Source organism: Tasmannia lanceolata, unplaced genomic scaffold, assembly GCF_043159265.1.
Source record: "Tasmannia lanceolata isolate RefF3 unplaced genomic scaffold, GAP_Taslan_0.1 ptg000003l, whole genome shotgun sequence".
Classification (NCBI taxonomy): domain Eukaryota; kingdom Viridiplantae; phylum Streptophyta; class Magnoliopsida; order Canellales; family Winteraceae; genus Tasmannia; species Tasmannia lanceolata.
In genome coordinates, this window is record NW_027518680.1 from 40,099,518 (window position 1) to 40,113,738 (window position 14,221).

At 34.6% G+C, this 14,221-nt stretch overlaps 1 protein-coding gene across 4 annotated transcripts in view; it reads left to right on the top strand.

The window, feature by feature from the left end:
- Positions 1–2,317: 2,317 nt before the first annotated feature.
- LOC143854508 ((3S,6E)-nerolidol synthase 1, chloroplastic-like) overlaps positions 2,318–14,221 on the top strand; it is a 28,930-nt gene continuing 17,026 nt past the window's right edge. The window contains exon 1 of one of the 4 annotated variants that reach the window (XM_077364570.1): positions 2,318–2,813. Coding sequence is in view for 3 of the 4 variants with exons in the window: in XM_077364585.1 (XP_077220700.1) it covers positions 10,910–10,978 (69 nt within the window). In the remaining variant the exon portion in view is untranslated. Of the gene's footprint in view, positions 2,814–8,943; positions 10,979–14,221 lie in introns of those variants that run through there. The other 3 variants (XM_077364585.1, XM_077364513.1, XM_077364522.1) reach the window with 3 other exon arrangements.

Consider the following 14,221-nt stretch of genomic DNA (forward strand, 5'->3'; position numbering starts at 1 on the left):
AATGAAAGCCTTTGGCCTATTCTCTTTGTGTTGCTCTCTAATGAATCTATTCATTGAAGTAATCATACTAGGGGCGTCTTTTATGACTTACGTCATAAAAGATGTCAAACAAATAATGATATTTGAAATGTTTATTCTCAGCAAATAGAGACTAGAGAAGATTGAACACATTCTTTTGAGTTAAACTCCTCAATCAATTGTTTTATTTTGGAGTCAAGTTTTCATAAACTCTTATCCCAGCAGAGTCTAGAATCTATTCTTGCAATCTTCAAACCTCAGCGGAGTACTGTTTCACCTGTTGAAAATGGTTACAACCTAGAAATTCCTTCAAGTTGCTTGAGTCCGGTCTTTAGTAAAGATCATGCATTCTCCTTATTCTCTTTGAGAAGCGATTCTTCCATCAGTGAAGTTGATATGATTTGTTTTTACTAAGAAAAAAATTATTAAATTCCTTGTTGCATGGTCTGATCTTTTGTTCTATATTTTTGAAAAGAACAAAAGAAAAAAACTTTGGTTTACAAAAAAAAAAAAAAAACTCTTTCAGTAATTAGTGTGTACTTGTTTGATTTGTACTCTTTGAGTATTTGGTTTATGTTTACTTTAGTAAAGCTTCAATCTATAAAGAAAAACTCTATGAGTGTTACAGACTCTTTGAATGTTACATGTTGAGTTAGTTTAAGTGTTGCATTACCCTAAAGTACCAAGTTGAGAGAGTGGTCCGCAATGTGTCGCTACCTAACGGGTTAGGAGTCAGGCATATCTGCGAAGAGGTTTGTATGGAACCGTATTGCATGACGGGCATACAAATCTGTATTTATATGGGACAATTTAGCAGTGCCATGTAAATCTGGGGGTGGCCCGCAATGTGTCGCTACCTAACGGGTTAGGAGTCAGGCATATCTGCTAAGAGGTTTGTATGGAACCATGTTGCATGACGGGCATACAAATATGGATTTATATGGGACAATTTTAGCAGTGCCATGTAAATAAGAGATGGTCCCCAATGTGTCGCTACCTAATGGGTTAGGAGTTGGGCATATCTGCAAAGAGATTTTTATGGAATAGTGTTGCATGACGGACATACAAATCTGGATTTATATGGGATAATTTAGCACTGCCATATGAATCCGGGATGACTCGCTACCTTGAAAGAGAGGAGTCATATTTACCTGGATAGTTAAACAGATGGATTCGCAGCAATGGTCTATATAGCTATCGCCTGATGAAACTTTGCTTCACCTTGGTATTAGAAATTTGAATTTTGCATCAAATATTCAAGTACCACAATAATTGGCAGAATAAATTCTGGCTGGGCAAAGATAAAATATAAGAGACTCATTGGATAATTGATTTGAGACTCTTTGAGTTATTGATTTGAGACTCTTTGAGTGATTGACTTGAGACTCTTTGAGTGATTAGTTGGTATCTGTATGAGTGATTGGTTTGTAATTATGTGAGCAATTTGGTTTGTACTGTTTGAGTGATTAAGTTGTGTTCGCTTTTGTAAGGCCTTGGTTTAGGAGTAAAATAGGTGTGGTTGTGTTTTGTGTTTGCTTGCTTTAATAAAGGTCCTTATGAACTGGCTTAGATAGTTGAGTCATGAATGTTAGAGAGATGCTATTTCTTTGAGATATCGTAACTGTCATGATAAGAGTTAGTGAGATACTGGTTCCCTATTGCTTGAAGTCTTAGAGTCTTGTTAAGAGTGATTTTGTGGCTTTACCCTTGTGAATACTATTCTTAGGAATTGAAAATCTCAAAAATTTGCTTTGCTTTGTTTTCGGGTCGATAAAAATGTGTTGTCTGTTCAGTTTTGGCATTCGCGCATCAAGAACGCTCTGCCAAAGAGGGGCATCTATAGACACCTCATTTTGACCAAACCCTAATAGCATCATTAGAACAAAAATCCTTTAAACTAGTGTTTTAGAGTCCCAAATTGTGCCTCAAGGTAGGTTAGGATCCCAAGTAAGTACCTTTAAAATTTTGTTGAAATTCGTCGTGGTTTGCCTAGCAAACGAGCGTGGTAGGAAGCGTAATGTAGTATAGCGTAGCAAAAGGGGAGTGATTTATCTGGTTCAGGGATGGTCTTGTTAATGTATTTTCTAGTAGATAGGTGTGCCTAGGTACTAAAGAGTTGGTGTTTATTTCTTTATTTTTCATTAAAACTTTTCTTTTAGACCACTCATTTTTAACTAAAGCAAAAGCCCAGTGTATACATGGGAGTTGTCTATGTAACATTAGAGGGTTAATATTTTTCAGAAAAATCTATAAATAGCACATTAGGGCTCATTTGAAGGATCTTCTTGTGCAAGCTAGATTTTTTTTTCCAAAATTTAGAGAGAGAGAGAGATAGAGGGGGGGGCTTTTGCTTAGAACCGTAACCCTAGTTCGTTTATACCTTCTTCTCCGGCTGATTTCTATTCTCCGGCGAGCGAGAACTCTAGCTAATCCTTTCCTTCTTCATTTTACTAGCTTCCTTTGCTCTAGCTGAAAGCCTAAAACTTTAGATCTTTGTTTTTTAACCCTAATTTTAGATTCAAACCCTAGTTGTGAGAGATCTGAGTTCTAAAACTTTAATTTCCACAAGATCAGCTATCTTCCTTTGTTTCTTCGGCAAGATCTGCCATTTTTAGCCAATCATCTCTGTCAAGTTTACAGGATTTCTAATTAGCTCAGATCAGAGGTTTGGAAAGGAGCTCATTTCAGATCTTGCTGAATTAAAGATCTACGAAAGTCCAGTGCTAATAGCTTTGAAGATTTTAGCTATTTTACATCAGATCAGAGGTCAGTGGAATTTGAAGAGCTCATTTCAAGTAAGTGCTATGAATTTTCTCTGTTTTCTATCTGATTTATATAAACGTGTTTAGATTCAGAAGTTGTTTCCTTAAAAAATGTTCAATTGTTTCAGGTTTTAAATGATTTTTATTATCTAGTAGATGTATTTTCATTAGAATCAATATAATCGGTATAATTATATATGTGTTGTGAAATTGTAGGTTGAGCTACAAAGTCCTATGATTTATTGAATCATGTTATGCTATTTTTAGTTCAAGTAACTTCCTCAATAGAATCAATGCTCTGTTTTCATTACATGAGGAATATTTTGCTATTAGCGTGAATTTCTTGGATGATATGTAAGAGAATTTGATATACTTGTTTTGACCTTTGTTGTGTTTTATTCAAGTTAAAAGAAAATATCTTTTTTGTAATGATTTCAGAATTAATGAACTTATTGATTCCATCAATTGTACGAAATAGTGGTGAATTATGAAAAATGAGTCAATTTTTCAAAGCTAACTGATTTCGGAAAGTATTTTTATTTTAAAAAATGATGAAAAGAGAGTTAGCTCTGAAAATTTTTAAGAATATAATGTATGCTTGCATTTGACAGCTAAGTAATAAAGATTTTTTTTAGCCATTCTCTTAGTGATTAAGTCAGTATAGTCATTGTCATGTTACTAGCACAGTCCTAGCATAATTTCTTCATCAGTGCCTTCTTATTTATTTCATGTGTCTGCCGTATGAAATTAGTCTGTCATGTATATGGATTACTGGAACTAGGTAATGTCGCCATAAAGTAGGTGCAAACATCGGAATTGGATAATTTTATGCTGATGTCTTTCATTTAGTCTTGCTATGGAGCTATCACTGGTTGGGGTATTCCAATCCTTTTAATGATCAGCATTGACATGTTTTAATACTTGTCTGAAGTTAAATTTTCCCCTCCTAATATTTCAGATAAGCTTACAACTTTTAGATTGTATATAAAGCCATTTATTGAATGTGGTCATGAGGCATAAACATGTTTCATTGAATGTGGAATAGTCATTTATGGAACTATACCTATTTCAATTCTGTAGCTGATAAGCATGGAAGCTTACAACCATTGTTGATTCAGATAAATGGAGGGTTAGTTGTTGTCATCTTCGTGCTCCATTTTATTTCTGTCTTGCTTTTGGCATTAGTGTATACTGGAATTTGATATGAATAAAGGTTTAACCCCTATCAATCTTTACACCTCCAAAATAGTTCGGTTCCTTGTATGATTGAATTGTGGCCCATCTTGCTATGTGTTGTTCATTGAATATATATATATATATATATATATATATATATAGAGAGAGAGAGAGAGAGAGAACGGTTCCTACACATATGTGTAGAGAGTTCTCTACACACTAGCTTAAAATACAGTGGGGGCCCACATTGTTTGGGTGATCCAAGCCATCCATTTTAAAGGCCCTCACATAGATAGGGTGTCTACAAAAAATCAGATCCCTAGGATCATCCCAACCCTACGATTTGTGGAGGTAAAATGGATGTCTTTAAACCTTCACAAATTAGTCCATTTTTTGCCTCTACAGTTCGAATGGTTAGGATGATCCTATGGATCTGATTTTTTGTGGACACCCTATCTATGTGAGGGCCTTAAAAATGAATGGTTTGGATCACCCAAATAATGTGGCCCCCAATGTATTGTAAGCTAGTGTGTAGATAACTTATCTACACATATGTGTAGGAACTGTTTTCTCATATATATATATATATATATAGAGGAAAGTGTTGGTGAGCTTAAGCCCCCAATCACATTGGGGCCTACTTTGCTAGGATGATCCAAAGCATTCATTTGAAAGGCCCTTACATAGATGGGGTGTGTACCAAAAATCAGCTCCATAGGATCATCCTAACCCATCCATTTGTGGAGGTCAAAATGGACAGACATTATTTGTCCACAAATCTGCCCATTTTTGTCCTCCACAAATGGAGGGGTGAGGATGATCCTATGGAGCTGATTTTTGGTACACACCCTATCTATGATAGGGCCTTGCATATGAATGGTTTGGATCACCACAGAAAATGTGGGACCCATGTGATTGGGGCGCGTAAGCTCACCAACACTTTCCTCATATATATATATATATATATATATATATATATATATATATATATATATATATATATATATATCAAACTATTTTGAAGATGTCTATTTCAACCATATGGTAATGAGGGTTCAATTTTGGTACCAACATAACTTTGGGTTAACAATTCTTGTATGATTGCTCGTTTGCTTTGTATATTGTTATAGATGTTACATCCATTTCATGGTAAAAGTCCAAGGTTCGTCTGTCAGTTGCATTGCTAATGAAAGAGCTTTGAGTTTATTAGGTGATATGGATAAGTGTCTCATTCATTTATTTGCATAGCAGGTTATTTAGATCTTCTTTGAGGGATACTTGGCTTGGGTTTTGAGAAGATATAATAACATACTTTGAATCCATGCTCTTTGGGGTATATATTCTTACAATAGATATGCGCTTGAAGTAATTTTTTTTAGAGTGGTTATGATGTCTATAGTTTGTAATGTGGTCCTGATAATCTGATTTAGTTACCAAAGTAATAATTGAATAGCATGTGTATATCTAAGCTGTTTGAAATGTTTACAAAGTACCCGAATTTTTTCTCGATGTGCATAAGGCCTGAAGCTTCGAAAATATTTTTTGTATGATGCATTTGGAGTTGAAATATCTAAGCTTTATTGGAAGTGGATATGTTTTTTCTCTTAAATACAAAATCAAATTGTTTAAAAGAAGACAAAGAAACTGTGGTTTCCTTTTCCTTATTTATTTATTTTTTAAATCTTTAAGTCATTGGTTCATGTTCCTGTGGGTAGGGAGGATATATTAGAATGATACTAACAATTATTTGTTATTGTCTTGTGACAAATGTCCAATGACTTATAAGTTGTAATTTAGTTTGTGTATTGGCTCTTAAATTAGGAAAAATAAGAAAGTTCAGAACAAATGCTAAAAAAATTGTGGATGAATACCTTATTGGAATTTAGATATTTTCCAATTGGCTAAAATTTCTTATTTTAGATGCGTGAGTGTATGTTTTGATGAGCATTTCATTATCGCATATGCAAGTTCAGGGGGTTTAGGACGATTATAAATGGCTGAGATTCCCCTCTTCATATGCCTACATACATAGTTTAGAGACTGTCTTTTTGGTATTCTATACAAGTTTAATTCATTTGGACATATGTAAAACAACAGAGATTTTATTTCTTATATGTGAGTTCAATTCATTAGATCATTTGTAGAAATTTGTTGAGATTTTCCCTTTTTGTGTTCTGGTAATGTCCTAAAGATTATTTCATTTATGGTATATGTGTGAGTTCATTTTGATTTTCAGCTTTTACACCACAACTCCACTCCTTAAGCCATTTCCACCAAAGCCCCCTACTATTTCTCATTTTAGCCTTTCATTTGCACCTTCACCATTTCTAATTCCCTTCATTTACCATCATTCCCTTAGCCATGATAACCCCTATCAGCCACCTTTGTACCATCAGACCCCATTCCAGCCACAATCTTTGTTGGGCTGCGAAAACTTTACATCTTAGCTTTACTTTAGATGAAAACAAGACCTTGGGCTGGTTTTGACCTTCAGATGAACACTTAAGATTCTATAAGTAGCAAAAAGTGGTGCTTATTTGATTGCTATTGTGTACACTTGAGTATGTTATTGCAGATTTTCATATTATTCTTTTGTTCATTCCCATTGAAAATCATATTTAGAGTGGCTGTATTAGCTTCCCTTTTAGGATTCAGGAGGTGATTTTGTGAGTTATGTCTTACAAGTTGGAGTAATTTTCTTTAATGGAGATCTAGATATGTATTTTATCTCTTGGTTTAGGGAGTGTGCTGTAGTTATAAAATTTGGATAATGTTTGTAAGAAAGGTACCACTCTGTTTTGGTAAGTGAATTTAGATGGGTTGGTTTTGATCCGGGTATCCATGACCATTATACCCTTGATTTTGCTAGCCCTTATACTCTTATGATATTAGCAGCCCTCTTGCATTTCTTTTTCTTTCTAATTGATATTAGCAGAGCCCTCTTGCATTTCTTTTTCTTTCTAATTGATAATGACATACCCTCGTTTGTCCTTTTTGCAATGATATTAATCTTGGCTGTAATTTCTTGCTATGATTTTATTACCTTGATTTGTATGCTTATGTTGGTAATACATATTATTAACAGAGTGTAGAAAATGTAATTGGAACTTTACTATTTAGGTTAAGTATATTTGGATACTCGAATTAATGTTATATCATTCTTAATGTTTTATACATACACCCTTCATTTTGGCATATATTAGAATAGTTATAAAGATTAAGGTATGTGATACATCTGTGTAGTGATGGTGAGATAGATATGTAAGTTTGTTTTCTTTGCATTTTTTTCCAGTTTGTCACATGGTATATATACTGGAGGTATTGACATTTTCTTGAAGCAAATATTAATAGTGTATTTTAATAGGATAAGTTAAAGTATCACAGTAGTATGGATGTAAAAGTAAGGTAGCTTATCTGTGAGGAGGGGATGGGCTCTATCCTTTTGCATTATCTTCCTTTTATTGCGTTGAGTTTTTTTTAGAAATTAGACTTTGGTCTATGTTGTATACACAACAATTTAAGCAATATTCCTTAAAGAAGAAGTATTTGGATCTTTGAAATCATAGTTTTGGATTTAAGAATATTGTGCTTTGAGTTGGCATAGGTCATAGGATAAGTTAAAGTTTGTGATAGTGTTTCTCATCTTTACGTAGCATTGAGTTGATCCAATTGTCCTCTAGCTTAGGAGTATGTCCTTTAATGTTGTTATCACTCCCCTTTTTCTTAGAGACTAGTTTCAGTTTTGTTAGAGTCTATCTGCTTGGGATCTTAGCATTGTTACTTGGGGAACTAGTTTATTTGTTTGTGATCATTTCATTTTGACACTAGTTTACTTGTTTTAGGGTTTCCCCTCTTGCCCTAGGGTTTTGCCCCAGGATGTTGCTTTGTGTGTTCCCTTTGGCCTTTGACCAAAAGGGTGAAAACGTTTTAAAACTCAAAACATCAAAAATTTGAAACTTAAAAACATTTAGAAATTTAAAAATCTAAAAAACATTTGAAATCTTGAAACTCAAAAACACTTTAAAATTCAACAAAAACTTTAAAACATAAGAAAATTTAAAAGTTTTTAGGAGAATAGTTAGGAAAGTTTGCTTCCGAATTACGTTGGCTTGATCCTCTCCCACAAGGTACGTAGGCAGCTTAGGAGTCCAGCCAAACTTTGTAGATAGAACTTTGTAAATCTTTAAAAAAATATTCAAACAACTTTAAAACCTTGTTTTCAAAAGGTTCTTCCTTTAGAGTTAGGATTTTGTCCTAGATATGTTGAGTGTTTTAGATGTGTTGTGTTTGTGTTAGAGTTAGGAGTCTATCCTAGCTAGGAGTTTGTCATCGCCTCTGTCCGGTGAGTTGGCGATCTACATCGCTGACTGATGACTAGAATAGGGTGCGTTAGATTGCCTACCTCTTCCCTAGGGTCACAGCCTAGTGCACATAGGATGTAGGGCCCACCTGCATTAGTTCAGGGCTAAAAACTTGCATTTAGTTAGGGCATATAGGGAGTCTTAAAAGTTACAATCCACTTGAACTTAAATAATCGCTCAAGAAGCTTTAACAACTAGTCGAGTCTAGGATAGTGGTCCTAGATGTGTTAGGCATTATAGTTTAGAATAGGCGCGCAAGAACCACATGGCCTTGATTTCTGCAGAGGCGGGGATACGCAGGCGACTTGGATGGATGTAAGGCCTTCCAAGATTCGGGCGAAAACATTTAGAGTTTTAGGATTTGTTGTTAGCATTTTCAGATTTGAGTCTGTTATTTAGCATTGTTTCTTGCTCAGGATCATGATAGTGTGTTCTCTTTTAGGCAGTGATCATTTCTTTTCTTACTCAGTCACATGCTCAGCTGTAGCTCATTACTGTTTACCAGTTTATTACTTCTTGATTATATTGCTTAGTTGTAGCTCTTTTATTGCTTTATTGTTTTTCCATCTTATCATATCTGCTATATTCTGCTTAGCTGTAGTTGTACATGTGTTTGTTACTACATTCCTAGATGTGTTGAGTTAGCGCTAGATGTGATGAGTTAGGACTTGGATGTTTTTTTTTTTTACCCATCCTCAGGTTTTGCATGCTTAGGTAGACATTTTTTCGGAGATATTTGTTCCCATTTCACATGATTTTTGTCCAAAACTCTTCAAAGTTAATAAATAAATGGCATAAGAGACCGAGTGCGCTCGCGCAAATGGGATGCCTAATACCTTCCCCATTCGTAATCAGGCACGAGCCCTTTTGTTTCTGGTTATCCAATGCAAACAGAGCATATTTTTTGGTTCTATGGCCTATCTATGGATGGTGACTCTGAGTTATTTAGGTACGTTTTGGTTTCAAGATTATTGTCTCCGGATTAAGAGGTATCTCATTTATATCGCCACTCTTGCTATGCTTTGAGGGTGGCACTGTTTCGAGAGTTCCTTGGTGTAGACATCCCCTTTTTGTTATGCTTTAGAAAGTGAAAATATTTAGTTGGTCTTTTGAATCCCAAGTCAGTATTCTGCATTAGGGCAAGCATTCTTGCATTTTAAGGTAAATTTTATCTCATTTCAGGTGTTTTGGTATTGATTCGCATTCCCAAAAGTCTCTAGGGGGTTCCATTAGTCTTCGGAAGATGAGAATTCAAGTTTCTAAGCAAATGAGAAAACCTGCTAAATTTAGAATTTCTCAAGGTTTTCCTTAATTGATCAACTTTTGCATCTCAGGGGTATTTTGGTCATTTTCAGTGTCTCATGTAATCCCCAGAGTGTGTCTACGAAATCATGAGTTATTTTGAGTATTTTGAAAAACCTGCTATTTTTAAAATTTCTCAGGGTTTCTATCTCTTTTTGAAATTTTGTATCCTAGGGGTATTTTGGGTATTTCCAGGGTAGCCCGAATGGTCTTGGTTGACGTTATCCTTCATCTCAAGTGAGTTTCAATACTTTCTATTTTTGAAAACTCCCCTCACATAATTGCTATTTTTAACTTCAACCTTAAAGGGGTATTCCGGTTCAAGGGCATTTTGGTTACTTTTTAACATGTGTTGATCAAACAAGGTCATTTTGGGCAAAAATGATTTTTTCAAGGGGTGAATGAGGTTAGGCCATGTCTGTAGGACCCACCATGTGCATCACATCGTGTGGGCCAACAATTATAAATTTTGAATTATTATTTGAAATGGGTTGGATTTCATGAAAGATGAGAAAGAGAATGGGCTAATATGATCAGATCACTAAAACGGCCATAACTTTTTAACTACTTCTTCAAAAAATTCGTAGTTTTACTTGTTGGAAACATCTCGAGAAGGGCTCTAACTTTCTAGTTTAAAACTTTTCGCGATTCTTCCACGAAATAAGTCAAAAATGAGCTTTAAAATCTGGCAGTGCCATTTGGACGGGAATTACAGCCCACTAAAATTGTCATAACTCTTTAACCGATTGGCCAAATTTAAAGCGTAAATATGTTCGAAGGGCTACAACTTTGTAGTTTACAACTTTTCGTTATTCTTATGCTAAATAGGACAAAAACGAGCTTTAAAGTTAGGCAGTGCTTTTTGGACGGAAATCTCCAAAAGAATCTTTAGAAAAGAAGCTTTCTTATGAAGAGGTTTATAGAAAAGTCATGAAAAGCCTTGTTTTATACAAAATAGAATGTCTTGGAAATTAAGATAGCTTCTTATGATGAATTTAGAAACATAAATAATTTGGTAACAAGAGGGAAAAGGAAGCTAGTGGAGAAAATTAGAAAGAAAACAAGAATGGCAACTCTCACATGGGAAGTTGTTATACTAGTTTTTGCCCTAGCTTTCTCTACAAAAAGAGATTGAACCAACCCTTTTAGCACTCTTGGAAAAACATCCACCCATCCCTCTCTCCCAAAAAATTCGTCCACCTCTTGTGGTGGAATAATTGGCCATATTTCTTTGAAAAAGGTCCATCTCCTTCATCTTCTTTTAATTGTTATTCGAAGCGGCTCTTCTTTATGGGAACTTTGGGATTTCTTCTTGCGTATCAAAGAGCTGGACAAAGCGTATATCTCGGATTATCAAAGGTTAGTATCTTAAACTCTTTTTGGTTAAAAACTAATAACATGTTTATGAGTATTCCTTTCTTGTTCTTTCATGTTTCTTGTGGAAAATTCATGGAATTTCTTTTTGCATAATCATAATAAGATTCTTGATGGGCCAATTCATGTTATTATTAATTTTTGTGGAAGAAAATTATTTTTTCATGAAGAAAATAAGATAACCAATGAATTAGGGTTTTAATTGGGTTTATAATCGATTTTCAAAGCAACTAGTTTAAAACCAAGGGTTTTTTACGAAGTTAAATTTTTTTAGTGTTAATCAAGTTAAAAGAACATTGAAAATCCAAAATTAGTGGAAGAAAAACCGCTTTACGTGTAGAAAAAAGATGTTCTACGAATTAGGGTTTCAAATGGGTTTTAAGTCGATTTTCAAAGCAACTAGTTCGAAACCAAGGATTCTTCGTGAATTTATATTTTCTGAGTTTAATTTGAGTTAAAGGAGTAAAAAAATTCCAAAAACTTCAGCGGAATTCGTTCATCTAGATAGTTTTAAAATTCGTTCAAAAAATACATAGAAAAAGAATATTTGATGAATAAAAATTCGTTTGCATGTCAAAATAATTCAAAATTTGACAACATTTTGTTTTCAGTAGCTTTTTAATTTTCTAAGAACATAGGTAAAGTTTGAAAGGATTTCAAGTTTATTTGTTATTTTGTTTGGATTTTTTTATGAAAAAGCAATATTTTCTACATGTTCATAGGAGTTGTCACCAAATGAACTCTTCGGACGCTAAAATTTTGTAATAAAATGAATTGGCTTAGCGAAATCATATTATGAATTTCTCAGAATTTAACTGCATGTTTTGTTATTTTTATTGATTTTTACTTGATTCGTCCAGAACATAAATAAATCTGTTAAAAATAGTAAAATCTAGAAATAATATATGAAATTTCTACTGTGATTTTCTATTATTATGAGCATATTCTTGTATTAATTTGGATCGATTTGGATGATTTTTGCTATCAGTTTCTTTGTAGCACAACTAAAACGGCTTGATTAATTAAAATTATTACAAATTCATTTTAATTCTAAAAATCGTGAAAATTTCATAATATCATAAGCTTCCCTTAAGTTACTGGAACAGAAACCTTAAAAATCATTAATTTCTTTCATAACTTGCTATTCTAGGTCATCTTAAATGTGAGAGTTGTATTCATATTCGCTTCTTCATTCTGATCGACCTTAGACTTTTTAGCATCTAAATTTAAATATATTATTAGCTCCGAGGTCTTTGTCCATGGAAATCCTGAGAAAATGCCAGGCAAAAGTATATCATAATTTATTTGCCGAACTGTGTAAGGGTAGAAAGCACGATTCCCTTTCATAAATTCAACCCAAACATGGAAATAGCCAATCCTTAGAGCCTTTTCTAGATGTTAGAAACCCTTAAAAGACGGAAAATCATTAAATTAGTAACTTCGGTTGGTCTAACCCATATTCAAATCAATTTTGGAACAGTTAGATCACGGTCCCACCTTATACGAGCCTTTAGACCCCCTTTAAGAACACCTCCGTCATGATGAGTTCTACGTCTTAGGGAGTCCTAGAGTTAGGAGTCCAGTTAGCCACATCACGGCCGATTGCTATTATTAGCAACTAAACCATAGATTAGGTTTCACTAGTTAATCTCTTTTTCCTATAGGACAAGCCTAGTTAATCTAGGATGTAGGTCACACCTGCATTAATTTAGGGAGCGTCTTGCACTTAGATAGGATCATATAGCATCTTAGATGGAGTCTTAGGATAATAAAATATAATAAACTTTATTTAAATAATTTCTCTAAAACCGTTGAAACAGTCTGTCCAGTCTAGATCGGTGTCCTAGATGAGTTAGGCATGTAGCTTAGTTTAGGCAACCGAACTACGTCGACTTTGATCCCAGTGAGGCTTGGGTACGTAGGCAACTTGGATGTTTGGATGGCATACCAAGCACGAGTCGACCCTACACACATTTTAGTAAGGTTTCAAGCTTTTATTTTATTTCTTTATCATTTTCCAACCCTAAATTAAAGTGATTAAATCACTTAGGACTTCCTCCAAATTAGAATTTTAGGTGGACTTTCACACAAATTGAATCTGAACAAATCAAGAAAATCAAAAGACATATCTAGGAATCACATTAAAATTATATCATCTATGATACATGTCCCTTAGTTTGCATATTAAGAGAGTTAAAATGAGCCTTTTAAAAAAATTTAAATGAGTTATTCATTGGAATTGAAGACCGGATTATTGGGCAAGAATGGTGCATATGGTGGTAATCTACCATACCTTCCATTCTTGTAATCAGGTAACGAATCTAGATTTATGGGATCGCAGATCATTGCAGTGGCACTTATGGGTCCTATGTCCTTTATCTAGGTGGCGACTCTGATCATTTGCTTTTGCGTGAAATTCGAATTTCTTTTGTGATCCCAAGTTCAAGGAAAAGATGATAAAATCGAGAATAAAAAGCACACGTCATTCGCGTGGATACGAGAAACCAAAAAAGAGGCGGGTTGCGCCCCTATTACGGGATTGGGTCCTACAGTCTGACAACTCTGTTGGGGACCACCTAACTAAATTTAAAATTTCAAGGATAACTCATTTGAATTTAGTTTAATTGGCTCATAAAATCTCTATCTTATATGCTTGTGTTGCTCTTTGCTAGATTGGTTTGTCTGTTATGCTTTATTTTCTTATCACATGATACTGCAGACTAAATCTAACAAAAACTTGAAGGCATCTAGATTGCGAGAACTTGTTGCACACACTTACATCACTTGCATCCAAACCCTTGCATCTCACATACACACACACGTCCAATTTAGGAACCCAGAGTGTTATCTAGCATGGTTGACTGGGAGGCTTCTCACACGTCCAATTTAGGAACCCCTGCATCTCACATACACACACGTCCAAGAATTGAAAATCTGCTGGAAATAGGCTTCTCGGAACTCCGAGAGAATTCTCGGAGCTCCGAGCTCGGAACTCCGAGAAATTCCTCGGAGCTCCGAGATTTGGTCCAATAACATTTTTCTATCTTCTGTTTCAATTCCTGGAACTCCGAGAGAAATTCTCGGAACTCCGAGACCACTATTTCGGGAAGAAATTATAGTCGTTGGGGTTTTTGCCAAATTTACCACTATGCCCCCAAACGGTCATATTTTGGTTTTTCTATATATATGGGTATTCTAAACTTCCCAACTATCAATCCTAACTAGACT